Consider the following 23,270-nt stretch of genomic DNA (forward strand, 5'->3'; position numbering starts at 1 on the left):
ATTTATATATTTAGAAAAATCAAATTGACTAATAATTTAGAACGGGAGAAGTATGAAAAACCATTGTTGGGAGGACACAACAATGTAATTGAACAAAGCCTTCCCTCCCACCCCCCTACATATATGAAGATATATGGGGGTATTCTAATTTACGGGCGACCGTACGGAGGGTTTCGTACGGTCGATTTTCGACCAACTGTTTTTTTCCTTTTTAGTATTATTTTGTCGTTTTGTGACAAAAAATTCAAAGAAAATATTTTGAAGAGAAAAAAAAGGAAAATTTTGATGAGAAAAAGTTTGAAACAGAAAAATTTCAGAATAATTTGAAAAAATTTGAAGAAAAACTTTTGCATCCAGGTCTAAACTAAAAAAGAAGTTTGGGAAAACTTTCAAGAAAAAAATTAGATGATAGAGAAAGGTAAAAATTTGATGACAAAAAGTTTGAAACAGAAAAGTTTGAGAAAACAATTGAAGAAAAAACTTTTGCATCCAAATCTAAACTAAAAGAAGTTTGGGAAAAAGTTTTGTAAAAATATTTTGCATCCAAAAATCAAAAAGAAAAAAGAAACAAAAAAAACACTACAGCTCCCCGCCAACGCCGTGGGGGCGATCTCCCAGGGGAGGTTCCTGCCTCCCCTGCCGCGCCGCTCCTCTCCGCCGTGCTGCTCCCCTGAGTGGCAGAGCCCGCCGCTGCGCTGTGCCTCCTTGCTGGCGGCCTTCTGCGCCGCTCGCCCTGGAGCGGACAGCGGAGACTCCGGCTGTCGGGATCTGGAGGAAAAAAAGAGAGAGAAGACAGAGGGGAACGGAACGGGAAGAGAGAGAGGTGCCGGGGGAGGGGGAACATACTCACGTGGTGTGGGCTCCCCCTAATTGGTCGGTCGTCGACCATAAGTTGTAGTGCGTCCCGCCAACAGTAAAAACAGTGTTGGCAGATATATGAGGGGTACAATAGTATTGTAAACCATCTTAATGAAATAAATTCAAGATTGAATTGCTCCTTTTATCTTCTAGAGACTTAATACTAATTAACAGTGGCAGCGCTATCACATCTGAAGGAGTTGGCAACATGGAAGCATTCCTTGACCATCGAGCCAGTGGACTGAGGCATGGATGACAATCCTCTCCTGCCCTATTGCGCCGAGACTCCCATCTTAGCACAAGAGTGATAGTCTTCTCCAACAGTTTTATATTCTGAAATGCCAATAATTTATAGTTGTATGTCAATTGATGCAATATATTTTGTTGGGATTGATGTTGTTGGCAATTTGTCAATATCGCTTGGAAAGACAAAAATAATACTTAAAAATCTATCAGCCACTCGAACAAAATGCTAAGAATTCCTAAATAGCTGAGTGCGTAACAGAATTTGGCCCGGCCCGACCCACTATACCCACAAGCAGGCCCCCTACAAAGCCTAGATCCAGTGGAACCCAACCAGCTAGGACCTTGGGTCTAACTCAAAATTAGCCTTAGGGTGAGAACTGTCCATCTTATATATGTTATGCTCCTTCACTATCTATTTTCGATGTGAGATTAAACCAAACATTTGGAGAAAAATATTGAAACTCTTACCGTGTCTCCCAGGCTCCTCTGCTGATAGAATGATGATGGGGTAAGGTAAGGACGATCCGCGCCGGTTTCATGTGCTGTCCGTCCAGTTCACTGCAGGTCCTTCACCAAAAACCTTAACAAACAACATCTATGATTCATTTTCAATACCGGTTTTGTAGTTAGAATGGTATTTGAACCTTTTTTTCTAACGCTGGATGGGCTAGTGATGACCGAGAACAAAACCAGTGTAGCGTTTTTTCGTTATTCCTTTGAGTATACTACAAAAAAGGCAGTGGCGGAGCCAAGGGGGGGCCAGCAGGGGCCGTGGCCCCCCTCAACGGCGCAGCAAAACATTTTTTACCTCTATTTGAAAGTGTCAATGACACAATACAGTTGTTGTTGACCCAATACAAGTTACAGAGCATGGTTAAGCTCCTAATTAACCCTAGAAAAACTAGAATTTTGCATCACCTTACATATACAATAGACAAGCTAATTCATGTTGTAGTTACAGTGAACATAGACCGAAGCGATCAATCTTTTTGTTCACTTGCATGTGCCTCACCAGGGTTATAGGCCGCCCTTAATATCCCCAAATCCCTAATTCTACTGCACGATGGCTTCATGTATCGATGCACACGATAGACGACAAACCACCCACGGCTTCACTTTGCTACGACCATCCGGCCTCCAAGCGTGCTCGGCCGCTCTGGATGCTGAACACCTTGGCTGGATGCCGCCTCCAACTCTAGTCCTCCATAGGTCCTAATCATGTAGGCTGCGGCGAGCTAGTGATTCGTGATATTGCTAATCTATGGCTTGTGTACGCTAAATCATTCAGTTTTTTCTTTTTTTTTGTCTTGGTTTATGTTATTTGGTAGCCAATACTCGTACCAATACGAGTTATGAGTGGTGAATAATTTGTCGAGAATATATATTATATTCTTATTTGTTAGCCATCAGATTATATCGATATGTTGGGCCGGCCCCCTCTATGAGAAATTTCTGGCTCCGCCACTGAAAAAAGGGTTAACGACAGTAGCTTCATCACGTTCACTTGTATCTGTGTTTTCATTATGCGCACACAGCGATTCTAACTCTAGATAGCTCAGCCGAGGCCCAAAATGTTAAAAAGAATTGGAGCTCGTGGGCTTCACTGTTTTTAAGATGGGAGAAGAGCACACGGTTCAGGAACAGGTAGGCTCGGCAAATGACGCACAACCGGCCCACATTGTGGTTCAGTGGCATACATGGGCTCAAACCAGCACAATAACGAAAGGCTCTGAAGATCCATCCAACTATAGTTAGTTATCTTTTTTTGAACTGTGATCGCTCACTTTGCCGGGTTTTTTTTGCCGGTTTCTGAACATAGCGGTTATGCAGCAAGCTCGATTTCATTCAACATTACTTGCATCCAAGTTCAGAAATCAGAACCATTGATATAAACCTACACAGGTAGCAAATCCCAGACCACCTCATCCACCAGCTGATCGGCCAGCATCCCCGCCACCACCGCACCGACCTCCCGCTCCTCCTCGCCGACACGCATCCACCGCCGCGCGCGCTCCATCTCTGCCAAGACGGCCTCCCCGCCGCGCAGCATGTCCTTCAGGCCCCACCGCTCGCTCCCCGCGCCGTACATCCAGCTCCTCGCCGCCGCCAGCACCTCACCGTCCTCCCACCACTCGGCCTTTCGCGGCGGCGGCAGCAGCAGCAGCAGGCCCGCCGCCGCGGGGAGATCCTCCGGGTGCGCCCTGGGGTCTCGCCGCCGTTTCGTCTCGACGAACAGGTCGAGCAGAAGCCTCCGCGACACGCGGTCCGCGCCGGCGTCCATGAGCAGCAGCAGCTCGAGAAGGCCGTGTTCGTCCGGGTCGCGGCGGACGACACCGGCGCCGCGGTGGCTCCTGCTCGGGCGTGGCGCAAACGCCGCCGCGTCTCCAGTGCGACACTGGATAACAACCCGCTGCGCCGGGGCATCGCCGGCGAGGTCGTCGGTGTCCGATGTGGCGGCGAGGCGCGCCTCGAGGTCCACAGGGCCCAGCTCCTCGGTGTTCCCGAACCGTCGGATCTTGTGCTGCGGCCGTAGCATCTTTCTCCCTGCTCCACGACAAAAAAAAAAAGTGAATCGCGGCCATCAATCCAAATGTGTCGAGCACGCAATACCGGGAGATCAGATTAGCCTGTGGCATTTTCCCAGCAGTCACTGGCGCTGTGGGTCCAGCAAGATCTCCGTGTAATTGGCACGGCTTTTAAAATATCCGGATCGCGTCGTGCCCGGGCAAATGACAGAAGCAGAGGAGATTTGGCCCCTGTTTAGTTGTATAATTCAAAATTTCAAATTTTTTTCTCGGCACCTGCATGGAGACTTAAATCTAGACGAAATAAAAAACGCATTGCACAATTTGCCTGTAAATCACGAGACGAATCTAATGAACCTAATTAGACCATAATTAGACGCTAAATTGCTACATTAATGCTACAGTAAACAACCTCTAATGATGGATTAATTAGAATTATTAGATTCGTCTCGCGATTTACAGACGAGTTTTGTAATTAATTTTATGATTAGTTTATGTTTAATATTTCGAATGTAGAAATATTCTCTTTCAAAAAATTTACACCCTGTAACTAAAGAAGGCCCTGGAGTGCCACCAGCACTGCCCGTCGAGGCGACGAATTCCCAAACCCTGAAATCCTAAAACCGTAAGACTAGGGCACCTCTTAAGATTTGACAGAAAATTTTTACCCATACACAAGATTGTGACTCTGCTGTACTCTGTCTCTGTGTAATGCTGCACCCAGCATGTTGACGAGACGACGTCTCAGAGAGCACGGTGCCACGGTCAATTGCCCAGTGCCCGTGCCTCTGCTCCACCCGGTACACCTTTTTCCCGAACTGACACGACGCCCTGTGCGTGACTCCGCGAGTGACCTCTACGGGTTCCGTGGATCAGGACTCGGTCGGGTACGTGTCGGCCATGGCCTCGTGCGTTACACGGGGGCAGGCGGTACTGAACTAATTTTTACCTGTAGTACACTCGACTCCCCCGGCCCGTGTCCTTTTCAGTTGGGCGATTAATTCGCTCGCACTTGCAAGACAAACTTACTCTGGAGGCGCGCGAGGCTGAAGGACGGCGAGCACGCGGCGGCGTCGTCCGCGTCGCCGTCGTCGTCGGAGGGGAAGTCCATGACGGCCACCGGGCTGAGCTGCTGCTGGTCCTCCTTGTCGTCCGCCTCTGACGCCCCCGAGCTGGACCTGGACCTGGACCCCCTCTTCATCGCCTGCATCACCATCGCACGGGCACGCACCACACCAAACATTAGCCCCATCACCCTCAATCATGCATGCCACTGCCCACTGGCAACGAAACGCGAAGCCAAAGGCCGGAGGAGCAGCGGCAGGTGGGGAGGCCGCACGCCCGCGAACCCTGCCGAGGGGGCTGGTCGCCGGTGATGCCGTGAACCTTTTTCGTAGAGGACAAAGCACGGCTGCACGGGCGACAGCGGAACGTGCGGCGCCGGGCGTTCGTTTGACCAACCGCAACCGGCGTGCTAATCCGGCCATTAATTAATCCGTCCATGCACATGCGATGCGAGCGACGACGACGCTTGCTTGTCGTAGCGCTAGTGCAGACAAAGATACGACCACGACATGGCTGGCGAATTGGCACGGGCGGTGCCAGGCCGGAGCGGCACGGTGCGATTGGGACAGGTCATCACTGACCGGTTGACCTGAAGGCTCGAGGCTACTACTCGGCTACTGCCATGCAGGGCGCTCGTGCTCGGGTCTCGCCTGCGAGGGAGAAAGAACACTGGGGGGCGCACGACACTGTAGACATGTAGCTGTAGTCGAGCGGCGTGTGCAGGCAGACGGGAAGGGAAGGTTACCCTGATCGCTCACTACCTCACCAGTCACTACTCCCCGTCCCCGACAAGCCGCGCCCGCTGACTGTGCGTAGGCCCTGCCGCATTCATGCGCGCAGCTACTTTTTTCCTTTTGGTCCACAGCCCGCGCCGGCCCGGGCGGCCACCATCGGCGCGCCGTGCAGCCGCGAACAGGGAGCAGGGGTGGTTTGGGCGTGTGTATGTAGGAGTAGGATGTAGGAGAGGAGGTGGAGTTGGTTGTGGCATGAATATGTGGGGCTTTCCCGTAACCGTTTCAATGGCGAGCCTAGTCCACGGCGCGCACGATGATCCGGCAGAGCGTCATTACAAGCGCGCGCAAGTAATAATAGAACTAACCGGAGGCGGAGGCAGTGGGAGAGACTGGGAGGGGACGGGCCAACTGAACTAACGACCAGTTACTGAAGCCTGGATGCATGCATGATGATCGCAGTGGCGACAAGGCAGCAGTAATAATAAATAACTACCTCGTGCTGCTCGTCTCCGGCGGAGGTCGCCGCCGTCGACAAGTCCGAGTCCGACTCGCACCGCGACCCCCTCCTCCCGGCCGACGCGGAGCCGTCGCTCGTCGCTGTCTCCGCCGACGACGCCCCGGACTCGGAGCCGCTGCCGCTCGGCGCGGCGGCGGCGGCGGCGGCGGCGGCATCCTCGTCCTCGCCGCGGCGCCGCCAGAATAAGCCGCCCCCGCTGCCGAGTCGGCGCGAGAGGCTCCTCGAGAGGCTGGACAGCTTGCTCGGGCGCCGCTGCCGCCGTAGGGACAAGGACGGCGGCTCGAGGAGGTGCCGCGTCGCCGGCGCGGGCGGCTCGCCCAGCAGGCGGCGCGGGTAGCAGCGGAAGCCCGCGGCGCTGCACGAGTCGCAGTCCAGCTCCAGGAGATCCTTGAGCCTCAGCGGCGCCGCGGCCCCGCCCGCACCCGCCGCCATCGCACTCGCAGCTCGCTGGCTGGCTCACCGCAAGCGCTCCCAAGTGTACGATCAGAGGAAGTAGCAGCTAGGCTAGCGTAGCCAGCGCGTGCCCGTGTCAACGCGTGTGGTTTTAAGAGCCAGCCGGAGTGCGGCGGGAAGCGCGAGCGGTGGCTGGCCGTGCCCGTGCGGGCAGTAAACAATTGCCCCGGGGTTGAAGCTTGTCTCGATGCGGGGGCGGGGGCAGGTGCCCGTTCCGGGCGGAGGCGAGGCGAGCGGCGGCCACCACCAGGGGACAGAGTGGGTGGGGAGTGTGGGGGTTTTGGAGCGTGGGGATTCGTCGCGCGCGGCCGGCCGCGGCCGCGGGTTAAATACGCGGAACGCACGGGGGATCACGACGGAACCGGCCGTCGGTGATCCCGTCCCCCCTGCTTCCGAGCATCGGTATCCCTCTACTACTGCCATCAAGTAGCGCTGCACGGCCGCGGCGGCCGGTAGCTGCCTGCCCTGTACTCGCCGGAACCGGGGCGCGCGCGCGCGGCGGCACCGAGACCGACAGCTCGCGTTGCTGATTGTTAGTATACTAGCGGGACCCTGGTTTAACACGCTCCGAGCCGATGCAGAATCGGGTGCGCCGTTGATCTGAAGATTCAGGAAGGCATCTGCTGTTCGGAACGGCAGCGGGTGCTGTGGTCCGTCCATGATTGCATCAAGTCGTGTACTAGTGGTCCGCGCAGCAGTGTAGTAGTACGTACTCCCCACCAGCAGCGACGGAAAAAGCTGGTCTGGTTTGGTCTGGTCCGGCCCGTGGGGCAGCGAGGACAACAGGATGTCCTGGAGCCTCGCAGCGACAGGGTCCTCGCCCCCTTTTGACTCCATCAACAGAGGGTGATGAGTGAAACCAGCATTGTTCTCTGCTAACGCTGGCTTTGTTTACGTCTGCCAGGGCACTGCTTCTAGTTTACTCTCATCGTTCGTCGCCATCGAACGAGACGCACCGGCACCGCATTGACCGCGCGAACCTTCGGCGCGGCTTCCACGGCCGCTCCGGACTCCGGCGCCGCCGCCAATCCACCCGATTCGATTCTTCCAGCCAGATTTCAGATTTCTACTCGTGTACCCCTGCCGCGCCGGGCTACGACTACGAGTCGACTGCAGCTGGCTGGCGCACGTAGGGAGAATCAAATACAGTAGCATGTCGTACCGCGCCCGGCTTTGTTTAGCCTCCCTCAAGAATCAAGATTCGCGCTCCAGCTGTGCCGTTTTTTTTTTTGGTAATCCCGGCCAGTGCCGGCCCCTGGACCACAGCACGGTTCGCCGCCTGTCTCCCCGGTGGTTTCGTCCACCCATCGTCTCCTCTCATCAAACTTCTAGTAGATGCTAAACACAGCTAGTCGAAAGTGGAGAAGAAATATGAATGAGCAGTGCTCCTACCGTAAAATTCCAACAAAAAAAACGTGAAGAAGAAGCAGCAGCCTATTCGAACGTGCTCTGTTCTCCGTCCATTTTTTTTTTCAAATTTGAATGCGCGTGCCGGCCAACTCGACTCGAACCGGAGCGGCGCCACCGGGGGGCAGGAGCGGTGTGGGCGTGGCCGTGTGCGGACGGGCAGCGGCAGCGCCGGCATGGCATGGAACCAGGGCGCTTTTTTTTTTTAGAGGAAAACCAGGGCGCTTTTAAGGTCGCCACTACGCGCTGCCTCCCCGGCCCGGCCCGCGCGGTCCATCCATGGCCGCGGCGCTCCAAGCGTCGAGCAATGATCGGGCCAAGTGCTCCTCCTCTCCTCACAACGTGTCTCGCTGGCTGGTTTTAATTTGTATGTATGGCACCGCGCGGCTGGTATTCGGCCAGAGCAGACACCAGATGGAGAAAACAATTTATTTGTGATCTACTAATCCCTAAAGGGTGTGAGCAGTTATACATCTATAAAGAACATGTATAAAGAAATCAACAGAAACACTAGTATGGATTCTCCTCTAATTTTGTGTCTCTCATTTACATTTGAATACTCTACTCTAAATCAGGGTTTACAAAACCGGTGGGAACTGGTCCGGTTTGGGTCCGGCCCGGTTCCGGTTTGGGCCGGTACCAAACCGGCCCAAATTCAAAATTCAAATTTGAATTCAAAAAATGAAAAAATGCCCAAAAAATTCCTAAAATTACTTCAAGGTGCGACAAATCTAATGGTGTCAAATTTTCTCAAAAATTCGTTCGTTTAACATACTTTTCGGTCATTTAAAGTTAAACCAAAAAACAAAAGGAAAAAAATGAGACGGCCCATTAAGACCCACTTGGTAAACCGGTCAAACCGGCCGGTAAACCGTTCCAAACCGGTTACACATTCGATTTTGAATTTGGATTTGAATTCAAACCGGTCAAACCGGCCGGTATACCGGTCCAAACCGATTATACATGCGATTTTGAATTTGGATTTGAATTCAACCGGTTTCCACCGATTTCCGGTCAAACCGGTCCGGTAAACCGCTACCGGAGGGCGGCGGTTTGACCGGACCGGTCGGAATTATTAACCCTGCTCTAAACACGTTATCCGCATTTTTTGCTCTAGAGTTTGAGCCAGAAGAACACCATGCCCCTAAAATCCTGTTGGCAACAGCAACTGGTTGATCTTGAAGCACTTTGCCTACCAGTCATTTTCTAAGTTTTAGAATCGACATAGGGCGTGTTTGGATCCCAGGACTAGAGCTAATTTTAGACTAAAGTAGTTCAAAATAGCCCAAAATCTCCAAACATAAGGGCTAGTTCTTGACTATTTGCAAATAGCCTACCTCAAAAAACTACCACACCCAAATGGTGATTATTTGAGCTATTTTAGGTGGGGCTCACTGTAGCAAGAGAGGTAATAGGGCTCCAATGATTGGGAAAAGATGCTTTAAAGGATAAATAGCTCTTGGATTCAAACATATCAAGAGCTATTTTATTAGAGAACTATTTGGTTGAGCTAATTAGTTCTAGCCCAAATAGTTCTAGCCCTTGGATCCAAACACGATCACAGAAAAGGGACAACAACAGCAGTTTTCTGTTTCTTGTTTTTCCACATCATCCTGGCACTTCTCTGGTGCTGACGTTTGCAAAGAAAGATGTAAAATTCTGCATCAAATACAAGAACAGGGGCATCATTTTGGTCTTCAACCATGAACTGCATCAATGGAATTAACCAGAAGTCAAGAACTAGTTCTGCACATCTCTATCTCTCCAATCGTGAGAATAACCGATCAGAAATGCCGCGTTCCGCCTCTTCCTGGAAGCAGCAAGCCGCTGCATTTGTTCGTTAGTGTGCCGGTGACTTTGGGGTGGTTGATTCTGTTTTAGCATCTGATTGTGCGGCCTACCTCTTCCGGATTAGTAACTAAACTGCTAGAACAAGTTGAAATTGAGCTTGCTATCCCAATCTATAGAACGGCCGTTGTCTGATTCAGCTAGTGATTTGAGCCACAATCAGAGTGAAGGGTTGGCATGGTCTAAGAACATGTTCTGTAGCGACGTTGCTGGCTGGGTGCTTCGCCAACAAGCGAAGCCTGGGACTTGCCTCTGGCTGTGGGATCTGTTCTGCCACCCCTGCCCCGACCGGATCTGTGCTCTGCTGGCTGCGGCTCCATTTTTCCTGGTTGGGGTTCTCCGTCCTTTTGTTTTGTTGCTCAGCTGGTTCCTCAGTGTGCTTATGTGCTGCTAGGCTGCTGCTGCTACGAAAATTTAGTTATGAAAACTTTCCTGCGCATACAGATCATTTTTGGTCCTTGAACTATGCTCTAGCATTGGTCCTAGATATTTTGTCTACAATGTATAAGAACTTATATCCAGGTGATTAAACATTTTTGCTCTTAGTTTCTGACATTGATTAGTGATGGTAGAAACATTTCTTCTTGCTCCTCACTCTTTTTTTTCCTTCCCCTGAGTAACTTCTTGTGCTGGAAAAAAAATTATCATGTTATAGGGCCTTTGTTTAGCAGAACTCAATATGTTCCTCCCAATTTATAGGATGTAACTGTAGATGGCATAATGTTACCGAAGCTACCGCTTCCTGTTTAGGTGCAAGTGCTTTGGCAGATGAAGTAAATGTATGTATGAAGTTCCTTTTATTAGTCTTGTAGTAGGGGTTAATAATTTTTGTGCTGATGTATGATCAGGTCTGTTGATTGTTGCTGTTGATTGTTGAAGGTGATATTAAACTGAACTCTGTTCTTTTCACTGTGATAACTTGCTAGCTTTGCTCTTAGAACCTGGCCCCAGACTATATACTCTCGTGATCCCTCAAGTTCTAGTACTTGAACACAGCTATGGGTTCTGTAAATTCTGAAGTACATCAAAATTGATATCAATTCTTGTCCTGATGTATGATCAGGTCTGTTGATTGTTGAAGTTGATATTAAACTGAACTCTTTTCTTTCCACTGTGATAACTTGCTAGCTTTGCTCTTAGAACCAGGTTCCAGACTTTAGTCCAGTGATACTTGATCCCTCAAGTTCTAGTACTTGAACACAGCTTTGCGTTCTATAAATTCTGAAGTACATCAAAATTAATATTAATTCTTGTTAGGTTTCAAGATAGTTAGCCTAAAATAAGCTCCACATTTCTACTGTTTGGATTTTTTTCTCTTTCTGAGCTATCCTTTATATGAATTCTGTATTATTGTGTTCAGGGATCTTATTTATAGGTGGGTAGCTGTGCTGAAGATCTTAGGCCTCAGAAGAAACTATGGCAGCAGATAATTGTAACTGCACTTGCCACACATGTAAAAAACCCTCGGATGCAGCTATGCATATACGTGGAGATGTTGTGCTGAACTTTTAGTCTAGCTATGTAGTCAGTTCCCCCTGATAATATATAGTCAAAAGTTTCAAGTGCAAATGTCCAGTATTGGACTATAAAAGTAGTTTAATCTTGATAATGTCTACATACGTTACTTAAGAACCCACTCGTGAAGACTTGTCAATGTTGTACAAACATTAAGTTGTTTCGGATCACGTGTGTAAAACCTTAATATTTGTAATTGGTCTCTCCATTTTTGTTAAAAATGAAGAACTTTGCTGGCTGCCTGGTTGTATGCCTAATTGGCTAACTCTAGCCAGGTTTTTTTTTTACCGACCATTCGGACCGAACCGCCGCCCGCCGGTTCCGGTAAACCGGACCGGTTTGACCGGTTACCGGAAAAAACCGGCCAAATTCAAATTTCAAACAAAAAACGGCAGTTCAACCGGTTTCCACCGGTTAGCCGACCGGTTAGACCGGTAAACCGGTCCGGTTTGAGTGGCAACCGGTCGGTTTGAGTGGTAACCGGCCAAATTCAATTTTTTTCTTTTTTGATTTAAATTCAAATGCCCGCAAAGTATATTAAATGAATATTTGTATAACATGTTTTAGCCTAAATGAATCCTCCAACCCTCTTTTATACTACTTTTACATTAATACAATGTATAACATGTTTTACATTATTTTTGTATATTTTTGTATGCACTCTTTTTTTTGTTTAACTTCAAATGCTCGCAAAGTATACTAAATGAATGAATATTTGAAAAAATTTGACACCATTAGATTCGTCGTAACTTGAAGTATTTTTAGGAATTTTTTGAGAATTTTTTATTTTTTTAAATTCAAATTTGAATTTTGAATTTGGGCCGGTTTGAAACCGACCGGAACTGGAACCGGTCCGGACCGATTTGACTGGTAACCGCGGTTTCCGGACCGGTTCCGGTCGAGATTTAAAACCCTGACTCTAGCCGGCAGGTGCCAAGCGCACAGCAAGACCAATTGATCTAGCGTTTGCACCGATAACTTTGCGGAAGTAAGCCTACAGACACCAACCTCATGGATTGTTTCCGACTTCCAGAAGAAAAAAGAAGTAAATAGTTTACGTTAGCATAAAAGGAAATCCATTTTTTTATTTCTCCCAATTTAGAGGGTCTTTTCCATGTACATGTACTTTTCAGCCAACTCGTTTCCCACAAATGAAATATGCCAAGAAAGAATGTTCATGTACATGACGCAGTTACAATAGGAATTTCAAAAAGGATCACTGCAGTTTATAGTGTAGTTGCAGTGTATGTCAGATGGAAAGTGTAAAGAGTTTGGATATGGTGTCACTGGGTTTAGTCTCATTAAATGAACTTACTTGAGATGTGACATGTGTTGTTGTCCCTTTAATTATCTACATGATACAATAATAAACTATGTGAGATAACAGATAAGCATGAATTTATCTCAGCTTTCCCCATTTTCTTAGGTGTGTCAGCTAGATGAGGAACCAATTTGTAGAACCGATTTGCACCAAGAGCGTAGAAGGTCTATAGTAGCTAAGCCCTTTTCTCTTTTATGATTGGAAGATTCCTCTTTTTTTGAATGGCGAATAGTATGCTAACCAACGGATCTCTAATAGTAGCAATCAGCTAGGATTGTGCTACGAAAAAAATTGCATGGTCATTATATATACTAAAATTACAACAAGAGGAATTTTTAATTTCAATATTGTTCCAATATATTTTTTCTACTTTTTCAGATTTATGTGTCTGGAAACTTAAAGGTGATATACACATATATGTTACAACACTCGTGCTTTTCCAATTTTGATGTACCATAACTACAACTTTTTGTCTCTTCTTTTAATTTTCGCTAGATTCTCATTTTCTATAAATATTCATGTCATGCCAAAATGGACCTGGGAACATTTGTGGCTTATGTTTGTAATTCCAAAATAGATTAGATTGTCTGCAGATGTAGGTTGCAGAATTCAAGTGCCATTAATAACCTTCCCTTCATGCAATAGGTGAGAAGAAATTTGAATCCTGGTTTTGCACGAGGATTATATAGTATAAGACTTCCTTCTTCCTGGCTCAGTTCTGTCTACTGATTGTGTTGCAATCTGAAACTGCCTAGGCAGCACAAATGTGTGATTGCACTGTTGCCATTGCTTATTTCTCTTTGACTGCATACTTTGTGATAGTACGGACCACCACTGCATGTTTCTATTGCTTTGTAAGTTGCTAGTTGATAGGGATTAAGGATGGGTGGACAGTTAAACAATTTTCGTTCTTAGCTTGTTGTTTACTTTTGACATTATTAGCTACAGGTTGTAAAAAACCTGACATGTGCAAAGTATTGCTCAACATTATTGCCAGCTCCGGTAGATTGTCAGTTAGGAAAATAGCTCTTGGAGGAATGCACCAGACTAGTATACAGATGACATAAAAGCAAGACTAGCGTGGTATAAAACGTATTCTAGGCTGATTATATAAAGATTAGTTTTGAATAAAAATCACTAGTGATTTACTAGATTTTAAGCGGTATACCTTTTTGTGTCCTTGTTATAATTTTTATATAAATTTGTATGGTGTTATATTGTTACAATTTTCTATTTCTTTTTGGGTTAGAAACTTGTTTGTCTAGTATTATGATAAATTTATTTTCTAACTGATGACTTTTCAGTTTTTGCTTTTACTGATGGAACAGTTGACCCGATTTTGGACATGCTTCTTGTTCTATGCCATTGAGTTCACTCCTATTGTTCTGTGCAAAATTCAAATCTGCAATTTTAACAGACATGCCCAAAATGGGTTACAATTACAACCTTCTGTAGTACTATTTTAACATGAAATATTGGGCATAAATATGCCAAAAAATAAATTATGTTGCATGTTAGGAACGTGTGAAATGGGTGTAACCTTTAGAAATTCCGTATACTCAACCACTGCAAAATGGAAACACCCTTTTCCAGAGAAGAAACATCCCCAAATATGGACTTTTTAGCTAGTCTGAGAGCTTCATGGAGAAGAATGTGAGCAATCCAAGATCCCCATTTAAGTGGATATGTTCATGACACAGAATTGAGGTATCTCAAATCCTACATGCAGGAAAGATCATACTTAATCTGCCATATGACATGAAACTGCAAGGATACATGTAGCTCAAATGTGCCATGCATCAACAAAGAAAATTATGCATCTTTCACGCAAGAAATCCACCACAGCTTGCTGGGCCCATGTGTAACTCCATGTCCCTAGTCCAGCATTGAAGTGAATTTATTTCATGGATTGGATTTCACTTGCCTGTCTACGGTTCCCTTGCGTGTGCTCGAGATAGGTGTTTTGTATAGAACACACCCAACTGCCAATATATATAGATTAACCACACAACTAGCTAATTCCCATTCAAGTGAAATGAATAACAGATTTTATCAACCTATATCTAGATTAATTATTGATCAGGTCACAAGCAGGGGAGCGCCACAAACTTGCAGCAACCCACCACGACACCGTGCCCCGCAGATCTTATTCAAAAGTATGATCATATACAAAACATGAATAGCATATGTCACATCCCACTAAGTCTGGGTTCCCCCTCCTATGAACCTTGTAAATTTAGCGAAACACAACTATAGTACCATAGACCTCATTATAAAATATACTTCAGTATAAGAAACACACTAGACAGTACATAGGGAAAAAACTTTCAGTTCTAATCCCTGGAACTGAAGAAATTATAATACACGAATATAGAAATGAGGCATAATGTACAAGAATATATAATTAAACACATGAAAGGCAATAAAAACTCAAATAGTTGCGCATTGTGTAGTCATAGATAGAAGGGAAGGCAAAGATGCAAAAAAAAACTTGAACAATACGATCACACAAAGACATAGCAGAAGCAAATTTTTTGTAGAATTCAGCCTACCATTTTCAATGGATTACAATACATACAAATTTGCGGGGAATGATATCCACAAGAGCCAAAGTAAACAAATCAAATCAAAGTACCTAATTATATCCTGTAGCCTAGTGCGATATGGCAATATATTAAGCTGATATGAATTATTTCATTAAATGACTTCAGGAAAACAAGTGTTCTTCATGGATATTATTACAAACTAGGAGGTAATTAACAACTAACAAAAGTAGTAACAACATCCTTATCACACAAAAAACTACATCAAAAGTATTATTAGTTATACTGGAGGCAAAAACTATTCTTGTAAAATTAGAATTGAAACCTGAACTATCATGATATTTGGATTGATCTTGCAGGGAGTTTAAGAGGGGAAGCCAGATCCATCTACAATAACAAACTCCAGTCAGATACACAAAGAAAGCTAGCTATCCGTAGTCAATAATGCATAAGGGAATAAATAAGGACTTATGCCAAGGATGAAGCTCGATAGCAGCCTCCAACTTTGCACCAGACAAAACTTAAAACAACCAACCAATGCCCATATTTCACCATGTCTTGATCCAAAAGTCAAAGATGATGCCACATCATAGCGCATATCGGTGATAGCTAAATGAGCAGGGGAGCAAAACAAGAATTTTACGAATGGAAACAAACAACTCTACCGCTGCTCAAATAATTCCTAATAAATCGAGGGTGCAATACTATATATGATAATTCTGCATGAAATTTCCTCTAGTGTAGACAGATTTCTGAATCCTGCAGGAACTTAACTTTAAAGTAATTATAAGCAAATTGAAGTTCATGCATTTCAAACATATTCTAAACATGAATCTTATTAGGAGCTTCTGCACTCTATAAAGTGACAATATGAATTCAGAAGGAAGTTCCTGACACAACTAGCTTATTTTCTCCAGTACTAATTACAAAATCATGGTTCAATAAAAAAAATGCATCAAAATTAGCTTCACGCTAACTGCTCCTCTAAGGGAAAAAATGTCTTTTTGGAAAACATGAATTTGACACCATCCTCGTAGCCTACTCGATAGCCTACTTTTCCTAGTTGTATTTAAACAGAAGGTGTCATATGGCCCCAAATCAGCAGCAAAAAAAAAAAAAGAGAAGCAACCGCAAAAATAAATTCCACCAAAGTGTCATTGACTAAGAACTCAAGACAAAATTTCAGCGAACTACAATTAAAAAAGATAGTCTTCATTCTGTTCTTCCTAGGCTCTAATTCCAAAAGTGAGAACATCCATTGCCCATGCAACGATTCACAACATATTACTGTTTAGGTGTGCCAACTCATACATCTGGTAGAGACTATTGTAGCAAACTACATTCTCAAAGATATTCTTCATTCTATTCTGCCTAGGCTCTAATCCCAAAAACGCCAGCAGTCATTGCCCCTACAGTGATTCTGAACATTCTTTTGCTCGGGCATGCCAACCCATGCACCTGGTAGTCACTCTTCGATATCAACGGCAAGATTATCTGGGTATGGAATAACTATTGCTTCAAGGCCAAGCACACGAGGATTGCGGATTTTGCTGCTGAAATCCTCAACATACAAGGTATTGGAATGACGTCTAATTAGAGGATCTTGGGCTGGCAAGACAAATGACTGATTTGCTCCAATGTATAGAGAGTACTGGCCAATACTAGATATTGGTAGAACTGAATACACTCCATCACTGGATCTTTGGATGATAAACAAGCGAACACCAACCCCCTCTTCAGTATCTGGCAGATCAAATATTTCAGTGAAGTATAACTGCCCCTCACAAACAAATAGGTGTTGGCCATTTCTGTCATACCGAGTCATTTTCAACAAATTTCTGTCAATTTTGATAACATTATAGTGTGAACGTGAGGTTTTATTTTTATGGTCCGGCTCTTACTGGATCGACATTTATATAGCCATACTATTTTGCATAAAGTATCCCTTCAGCCCACCCCAATTCACCCCAATCTGCATTTACATAGAACCCGCTCCACACCGCCCCATTAGTTAATCCAACACATTTGAACCCACCCAAACACAATCCATATCAAAACCCAACCTATTAAACTCATTTCAACCCAACTCATTTGAAATAGCTCTTGAGAAGATGGGATCACCACCCTCCATGCACGACAGACGCTACACATCATTTCCACGTCTTCACATGAGGGGGCGGAGGCAGGAAGCAATTTGGACCACAAGTTCTGGCAGGAGATCCGACCAGAGACCAGGAGCAGAGGGCGTAAAAGTTGCATGTTGAAATATGCAATGCATACTTGGAACATTCTAAAAGATTGTGGAACTTACAAGAAACTAACTTTGCAATGCATGAGGATAAGATCATGCCTAGGTAAGAATGTTGTAGAAGAGTGGAGAGCAAGTATGAGTAATAGTTATCATGCTTCATGGTGAAGTGTAGAATTCTCTAGAGAAAAGATATTTATATGATAGAATAAAGATGGAGAAAACTCTAGAGATATAGAAGAGTGTAGAAGGTTGTCATATAGTGTAGTGATGTCATGGTAGGATAACCACATAAAGAGTATAAGTGTCATCTCGTGTTGTATCAATTTTGTGAATAAAGGATTGAGTTCCTTGTAGAGTGTTAGTCTCCCAGTTTTTAAGTATTTAGTGTATAAGTTGTGATCTATCGTAGGCTGGCTCTGCCATCCAGGATCACAAATGGTTTATGGCTTCATCATAGGAAGGATCTGCCTCCTGAAAGCCAGCTTCATCTGTTGGTAGGCTCTGCCACCCGGAAGCAAGAAAGCGGCTCTACCGTTGAAAGAACCTTATAAACTAAGTAACTAGAAATTGAAAAAGCTAATCGACTCTAAAGTGAGTTGGTGTGTCTTAGATGTGGGTCTCTAAATGGTGGGTATTAGGGCCACCTCGATTCCCAACACTGCAGCATAGGGGTGGGGGCGCAGGCAGGTTGTGGTCGTCAGGTCAGAGCAGGAGCTGGCGCGGCCTCACTGCGAGGGCGGAGGACGACGGTGACCAGGGCCACCGCTGGAGGAGGGTGGGTCTCCATCGACGGCGACAGCTGGTGATCCATGCCGTCGGAGGCCGACGAACCCTAGATCGGATCGAGGCGGGATGGATCGAGATGGGAATAATTGATTCGGTGCTAGAAGACGTACTGTTGGGGGGCTAATCTCCGACAACAACCGGCACGGGAAGGCTCCAGGGCAGCCCGACCACGTAGCCTGAAATTCGTTGGGCCTTGCGATTCCCATTGGGTTCCCGCATGGATATAGCTCAGGCGACGATTCACAAATTTATCGACTGAAGGCAATTAGTAGGCCTATTGGATTAATTCGGCCCAAAAATATTTTCGTTGGGCACATACAGCAAGTAACTTTATTGTGCATGTGCATGCATGTTATAATACTGGCAGATGCATACATGCTACAACAACAAAATTATTTAGTTATTTCATTCTCTTTATTTATTTTCTCTTTATATATATAAAATTATTTATCTACATGTAACTAATTTGTTCGCTGTGCAAAATTATTTGCTCTCTTTGTAGTCTAAATTGTTTGTTGATGCTCACTAATTTGTTCGTGTATACATTTTCTGTTATTTATTAGATAAAATTTAAATATTCACGATGTTAATATTTTGTTCGTAGTATATTGTTATTTGTTCGACATGTTTAATTTTTTTATTTGTATAAAATAAATATTTATTCGTGTTGTTAAAACTTTTGTTCCGAGTAGTTGAAATTAATTATTTAGTATTAAAAATAATTTAAAAATATTGTGTAATATAGGAAAGTATGGTCATTGAAGATTTTGTCATAAGAAATCTAATGGTGCAACCTAAATTTAAACTGTCAGTTTAATAGTTATAGATTTCTGTATTTTAAATCTGCATGCATGTGGATGACATACATCATGGTTGTGCCTAGCGATGCCCTGGAGCTGCGGCTAATGTGATTTGCATCGCTCGGCTTCTGTCGTGCCAGCAAAATGATCTTTACACCCTGCAGCTCCGGTAGAACTTATCAGGTTTGCTGAAGGACTCTCGAGATATGTGTATTCTTGTCATATTCACATGTATTTGTATTGTATTCGATTTTTTCTTAAAACAAGGCGGTACAAAAAGAACTGACACAAAGCGACACAAAGCTGCACATGGTAATGACAAAAGCTGCATCATTGAACTCTCCGCTCAATATGAGCCACTCGTTCAAAACTTAAAAAATTACAATGTTCTCAACCACCCCACACCAATAAAATAAAATAACAATCATTCATAGCCGATTCCTCTCTTGTGCAATAAAATACCAGATACATAAAAGTAAATCATAGTTAGGCAAATCAAATCAGGTACCATTAGATACTCCCTCTCTTGTACACTGTGGTACAGCATATGAAGAACACATGTACACAGATGTAGCTCATGAGAAGCAATATCAAGAGAAATAAAAAATTTCATGTGCCAGCTCGTTCAACTGAACATGGTACATCATAAAAAAAATGTTGAAATTTCAACCATGGTACCACAATTTATTTGAAGATATACACCATGGTACCACATAACACTACACATATCCATAGGTACCGAGCAGTTTCATATCGGGTTGAAGTTCACTTACGTACAACAGATAGAACTCATATACATGCCACATAAATGCAACCAGTGGCGGAGCCAAGGGGGGGCCAGCAGGGGCCGTGGCCCCCCTCAACGGCGCAGCAAAACATTTTTTACCTCTATTTGAAAGTGTCAATGACCCAATACAGTTGTTGTTGACCCAATACAAGTTACAGAGCATGGTTAAGCTCCTAATTAACCCTAGAAAAACTAGAATTTTGCATCACCTTACATATACAATAGACAAGCTAATTCATGTTGTAGTTACAGTGAACATAGACCGAAGCGATCAATCTTTTTGTTCACTTGCATGTGCCTCACCAGGGTTATAGGCCGCCCTTAATATCCCCAAATCCCTAATTCTACTGCACGATGGCTTCATGTATCGATGCACACGATAGACGACAAACCACCCACGGCTTCACTTTGCTACGACCATCCGGCCTCCAAGCGTGCTCGGCTGCTCTGGATGCTGAACACCTTGGCTGGATGCCGCCTCCAACTCTAGTCCTCCATAGGTCCTAATCATGTAGGCTGCGGCGAGCTAGTGACTCGTGATATTGCTAATCTATGGCTTGTGTACGCTAAATCATTCAGTTTTTTCTTGTTATTTTTTTGTCTTGGTTTATGTTATTTGGTAGCCAATACTCTCGTACTAATACGAGTTATGAGTGGTGAATAATTTGTCGAGAATATATATTATATTCTTATTTGTTAGCCATCAGATTATATCGATATGTTGGGCCGGCCCCCTCTATGAGAAATTTCTGGCTCCGCCACTGAATGCAACGGGTTGAAGTTCACTTATGTACAACAGATAGAACTCATATACATGCCACATAAATGAAACGGGTTGAAGTTCACTTATGTACAACAGATAGAACTCATATACATGCCACATAAATGCAACGGGTTGAAGTTCACTTATGTACAATAGAACTCATTACATGCCACATAAATGCAATGGAGGCCGCTAACCATGCCGATGGACCTCTGATCTTTGCCTGACCATCCACCATTACACTGCTAGAAAAACGAACACCAGTACCGGTCAGAAACCCCTCTTTAGTACCGAGTGGCTGACCGCGGAGGACTCGCAAGTCATGCAAATTTTTTATGCATCAAATATGCATGCGCGGTCACGAGAATTCGAACCTACGATCTCCGGCCTCACGCGTAGCTTCCTTACCATCTCACCTATGCATCACATGTGATTAGTTGGAGATGCATTCCTTTTGAAGTAACCCATAGAGGATCATTTAGTACCAGCCCAAGACACCGTCCGGTACTAAAAGTTACTTTTCAGTACCGGCCGGTGTCTTGATCCAGTACTAAATAATCGCACCATTTTAGTACCAGACCAAAACACCAGCCGGGACTAAAAGGCGACATTTAGTACCTGCCGGTGTCTTGGACCGGTACTAAAATAGCTTAGGAGACATTTAAATTTGGTCCCGGTACCAAAATGACCCCGGGGCGACTTTAGTATCGGATCAAAAGTTAACCGGTACTAATGTGCAAGGATGAATGCGCTGATGACCTTACATAGAACTGAAATTTGCATTCGCTTTTATTATAATATTATGGTAGGCCTGATGTTAGTTGAACTGAATTTGCAGTGGGATAGGTCGTAGATGTTGGAGACGCGTCGAAGAAAAAAGGGTTTCGTGAACTGCTACAAATGCGATGAACTTGTGACATACGTGTGTATCAGTGTGCGTCTGTCGTGTCTGCATCATCCATGCATGTCACGTCCATGCTACAAAACGTACGTACAAGCGCGTCTCGCACAACGTAGATGTTGCCCCCAGGAGGCCAGGAGCACATATTCCTCTGTCCACGCACATCAGGTGTCATCCAACGCGCACGCTTCATTCGCCAGCACGAGGTCATGGCGCTGGCGCGCGTCCTCCCCCATCTTACACCACCACCTTCCCCACTACGGCAAGCGTCGTCGTCCCCAGCCAGAGCATCAAGAGTGATCCCACAGGCTGACCCCTTCCTCATCGGCTTCCATCGACGCCGCTGCCGCCGCGGGGCCCAGCGCTGGCGGGCTCATCATCAGCCCCTCCGCCATGCTCATCATCAGCTGCGGCATCTCGAACAGGTCGTCCTCGTCCACGATCGCCATGGCGTCGTCCGCGCCGCCGCCGTCGCCGCGCGGCTCGCGATGACGGAGGCGGCCGTCCATCGCCGCCGCCGCCTGGGCGGCCGCGGCCCGGACGTCCTCCGGGGACGCGGAGGCCGGCGCCGGGAGCGACCGCGCGGCGTCGGGGAAGTTGAGCGCGGCGCCGGCGCCCCGCAGCGCCGACGCGGCGGCGTCGTAGGCCGCGGCGGCCATCTCGGGCGTCGGGTACGTGCCGAGCCAGATCCTGCTGGGCTTCCGCAGCTCGCGGATCTCCGACACCCACTTCCCCGCGCGGAGCCGCACCCCGCGGTACACCGGGTGCCGCGTCTCCGCCCGCGCGCGCCGCCCGCATGAGGGCCCCGCCCTCTGCTCCTCCGGCCTCCGGCTCCGCTGCTGCTCCATCACGATCACTTCCAACCAGCACGACACGCCCACTACATTGCACCCAGCGCTCACACGAGAAGCGTGGCTAGAACGACGATGCTGCAACCACGGCTGGTGGTAGGCTGGTAGTACGCACGAGCTGCTGCACAAGTGACGGCAGCTTGGCAAGGTTTGCAATGATGATGCTATGATCAGCTAGAGGGTAATACCTGGCCAGCAGACTGGTACTGGGCTCCTAGCAGCACCGTGCGTGTTCAAGCGAAGTATCCCGGGAGGGGTTTAAAAAAACCGGGGCGGCGCGCGGCCGGAGTTGGTGAAAACATTCCCGGCCCGACGCGAGCGCGACGTGACGGGAACGCGTTTCCCTGCCCGCTCAACTCCCGGCTAGAGATTAGCTGTGAAGCACAGACAGCTCGAGCTTTCCGTCGGCCCGGCCAACGGGGGCTCGCCACCTCGCCGGAGCAGGGGCGCAATCTCTCAGGTCCCGGAAAGCCGCTTTTGGCTAGTGCGCGACGAGGTTACCCGCCCGAGCTCCCGGCTGATCATTCGATTGACAGGCGCCGGAGCTGGACGGATGACAGGAAACCACTACTTGTTGTTTTGACTTTTGACTCGTTCAAGTTCAAGGACAGTATAATAAGGAGGGTTCGTCGCGTAAAGGCGAATTGAGCAGACGATGATGGATGTGGCATGATTCTTTAGTCTTTTTTTTTTTTGCCACCTACCATATCCAGTACTAGATTACGCGGGCGGTGCGGCTTTGCATGTCCAGATATTTCTGCGTGCCATTGGTGAGGCCGAAATCTGAAAGCCGGTGGTAGCTCCATGCTCGTGTGTGTTCGTGCTTGAGCTGGAAAGCAGTGGTGTCGATTTCAGCTCTTTCGTTAAACGCGGTAGCAGCACGACGATCACACCTCGTAAGTAGCCGCCTGAATAAGCAGAGAGAGAGAGAGAGAGAGAGAGAGAGAGAGAGAGAGAGATCACTGAATCACGAGATCAAACTATGACCCAGAAGCTTTGTTTTGCCTTCTTCCATGGGTGCATGCCGGTACAAAACATGGCGCCCTCTCTGGCAGTCTCTGGATCCATCAAGGATCGTGGTCGTCGAGAGAGTTTAATT

General features: G+C 46.4%; 2 protein-coding genes across 2 annotated transcripts; both read right to left on the bottom strand.

Moving 5' to 3' along the window:
* Window positions 1–2,926: 2,926 nt before the first annotated feature.
* On the bottom strand, window positions 2,927–6,782 carry LOC120687181. The gene is made up of 3 exons (XM_039969169.1): window positions 5,922–6,782; window positions 4,659–4,833; window positions 2,927–3,648 (listed from the first exon to the last, which is right to left on the bottom strand). The coding sequence occupies exons 1-3, from the start codon at window positions 6,375–6,377 to the stop codon at window positions 2,999–3,001; spliced, it is 1,281 nt and encodes a 426-aa protein (XP_039825103.1). The 5' UTR covers window positions 6,378–6,782; the 3' UTR covers window positions 2,927–2,998.
* A 14,397-nt stretch (window positions 6,783–21,179) lies between these two features.
* On the bottom strand, window positions 21,180–22,477 carry LOC120687676 (dehydration-responsive element-binding protein 1F-like). Its single transcript, XM_039969704.1, has 2 exons — window positions 22,360–22,477; window positions 21,180–22,292 (listed from the first exon to the last, which is right to left on the bottom strand). Exon 2 carries the CDS (start codon window positions 22,166–22,168, stop codon window positions 21,611–21,613), a length of 558 nt encoding a protein of 185 aa, XP_039825638.1. The 5' UTR covers window positions 22,169–22,292; window positions 22,360–22,477; the 3' UTR covers window positions 21,180–21,610.
* Window positions 22,478–23,270: the final 793 nt, after the last annotated feature.

Source organism: Panicum virgatum, chromosome 9N, assembly GCF_016808335.1.
Source record: "Panicum virgatum strain AP13 chromosome 9N, P.virgatum_v5, whole genome shotgun sequence".
In the NCBI taxonomy this organism is placed as follows: domain Eukaryota; kingdom Viridiplantae; phylum Streptophyta; class Magnoliopsida; order Poales; family Poaceae; genus Panicum; species Panicum virgatum.

What these genes read in the sequence shown, in the direction of transcription:
- LOC120687181 (XM_039969169.1), bottom strand. Translation starts at nt 6,377, where the DNA reads ATGGCGGCGGGTGCGGGCGGGGCCGCGGCGCCGCTGAGGCTCAAGGAT. An exon ending in CCGGAGACGAGCAGCACGAG is followed by an intron (nt 4,834 to 5,921) that starts GTAGTTATTTAT and finishes ATGGTGATGCAG; the next exon opens with GCGATGAAGAGGGGGTCCAG. An exon ending in CAGCCTCGCGCGCCTCCAGA is followed by an intron (nt 3,649 to 4,658) that starts GTAAGTTTGTCT and finishes GTCGTGGAGCAG; the next exon opens with GGAGAAAGATGCTACGGCCG.
- LOC120687676 (XM_039969704.1), bottom strand. Translation starts at nt 22,168, where the DNA reads ATGGAGCAGCAGCGGAGCCGGAGGCCGGAGGAGCAGAGGGCGGGGCCC.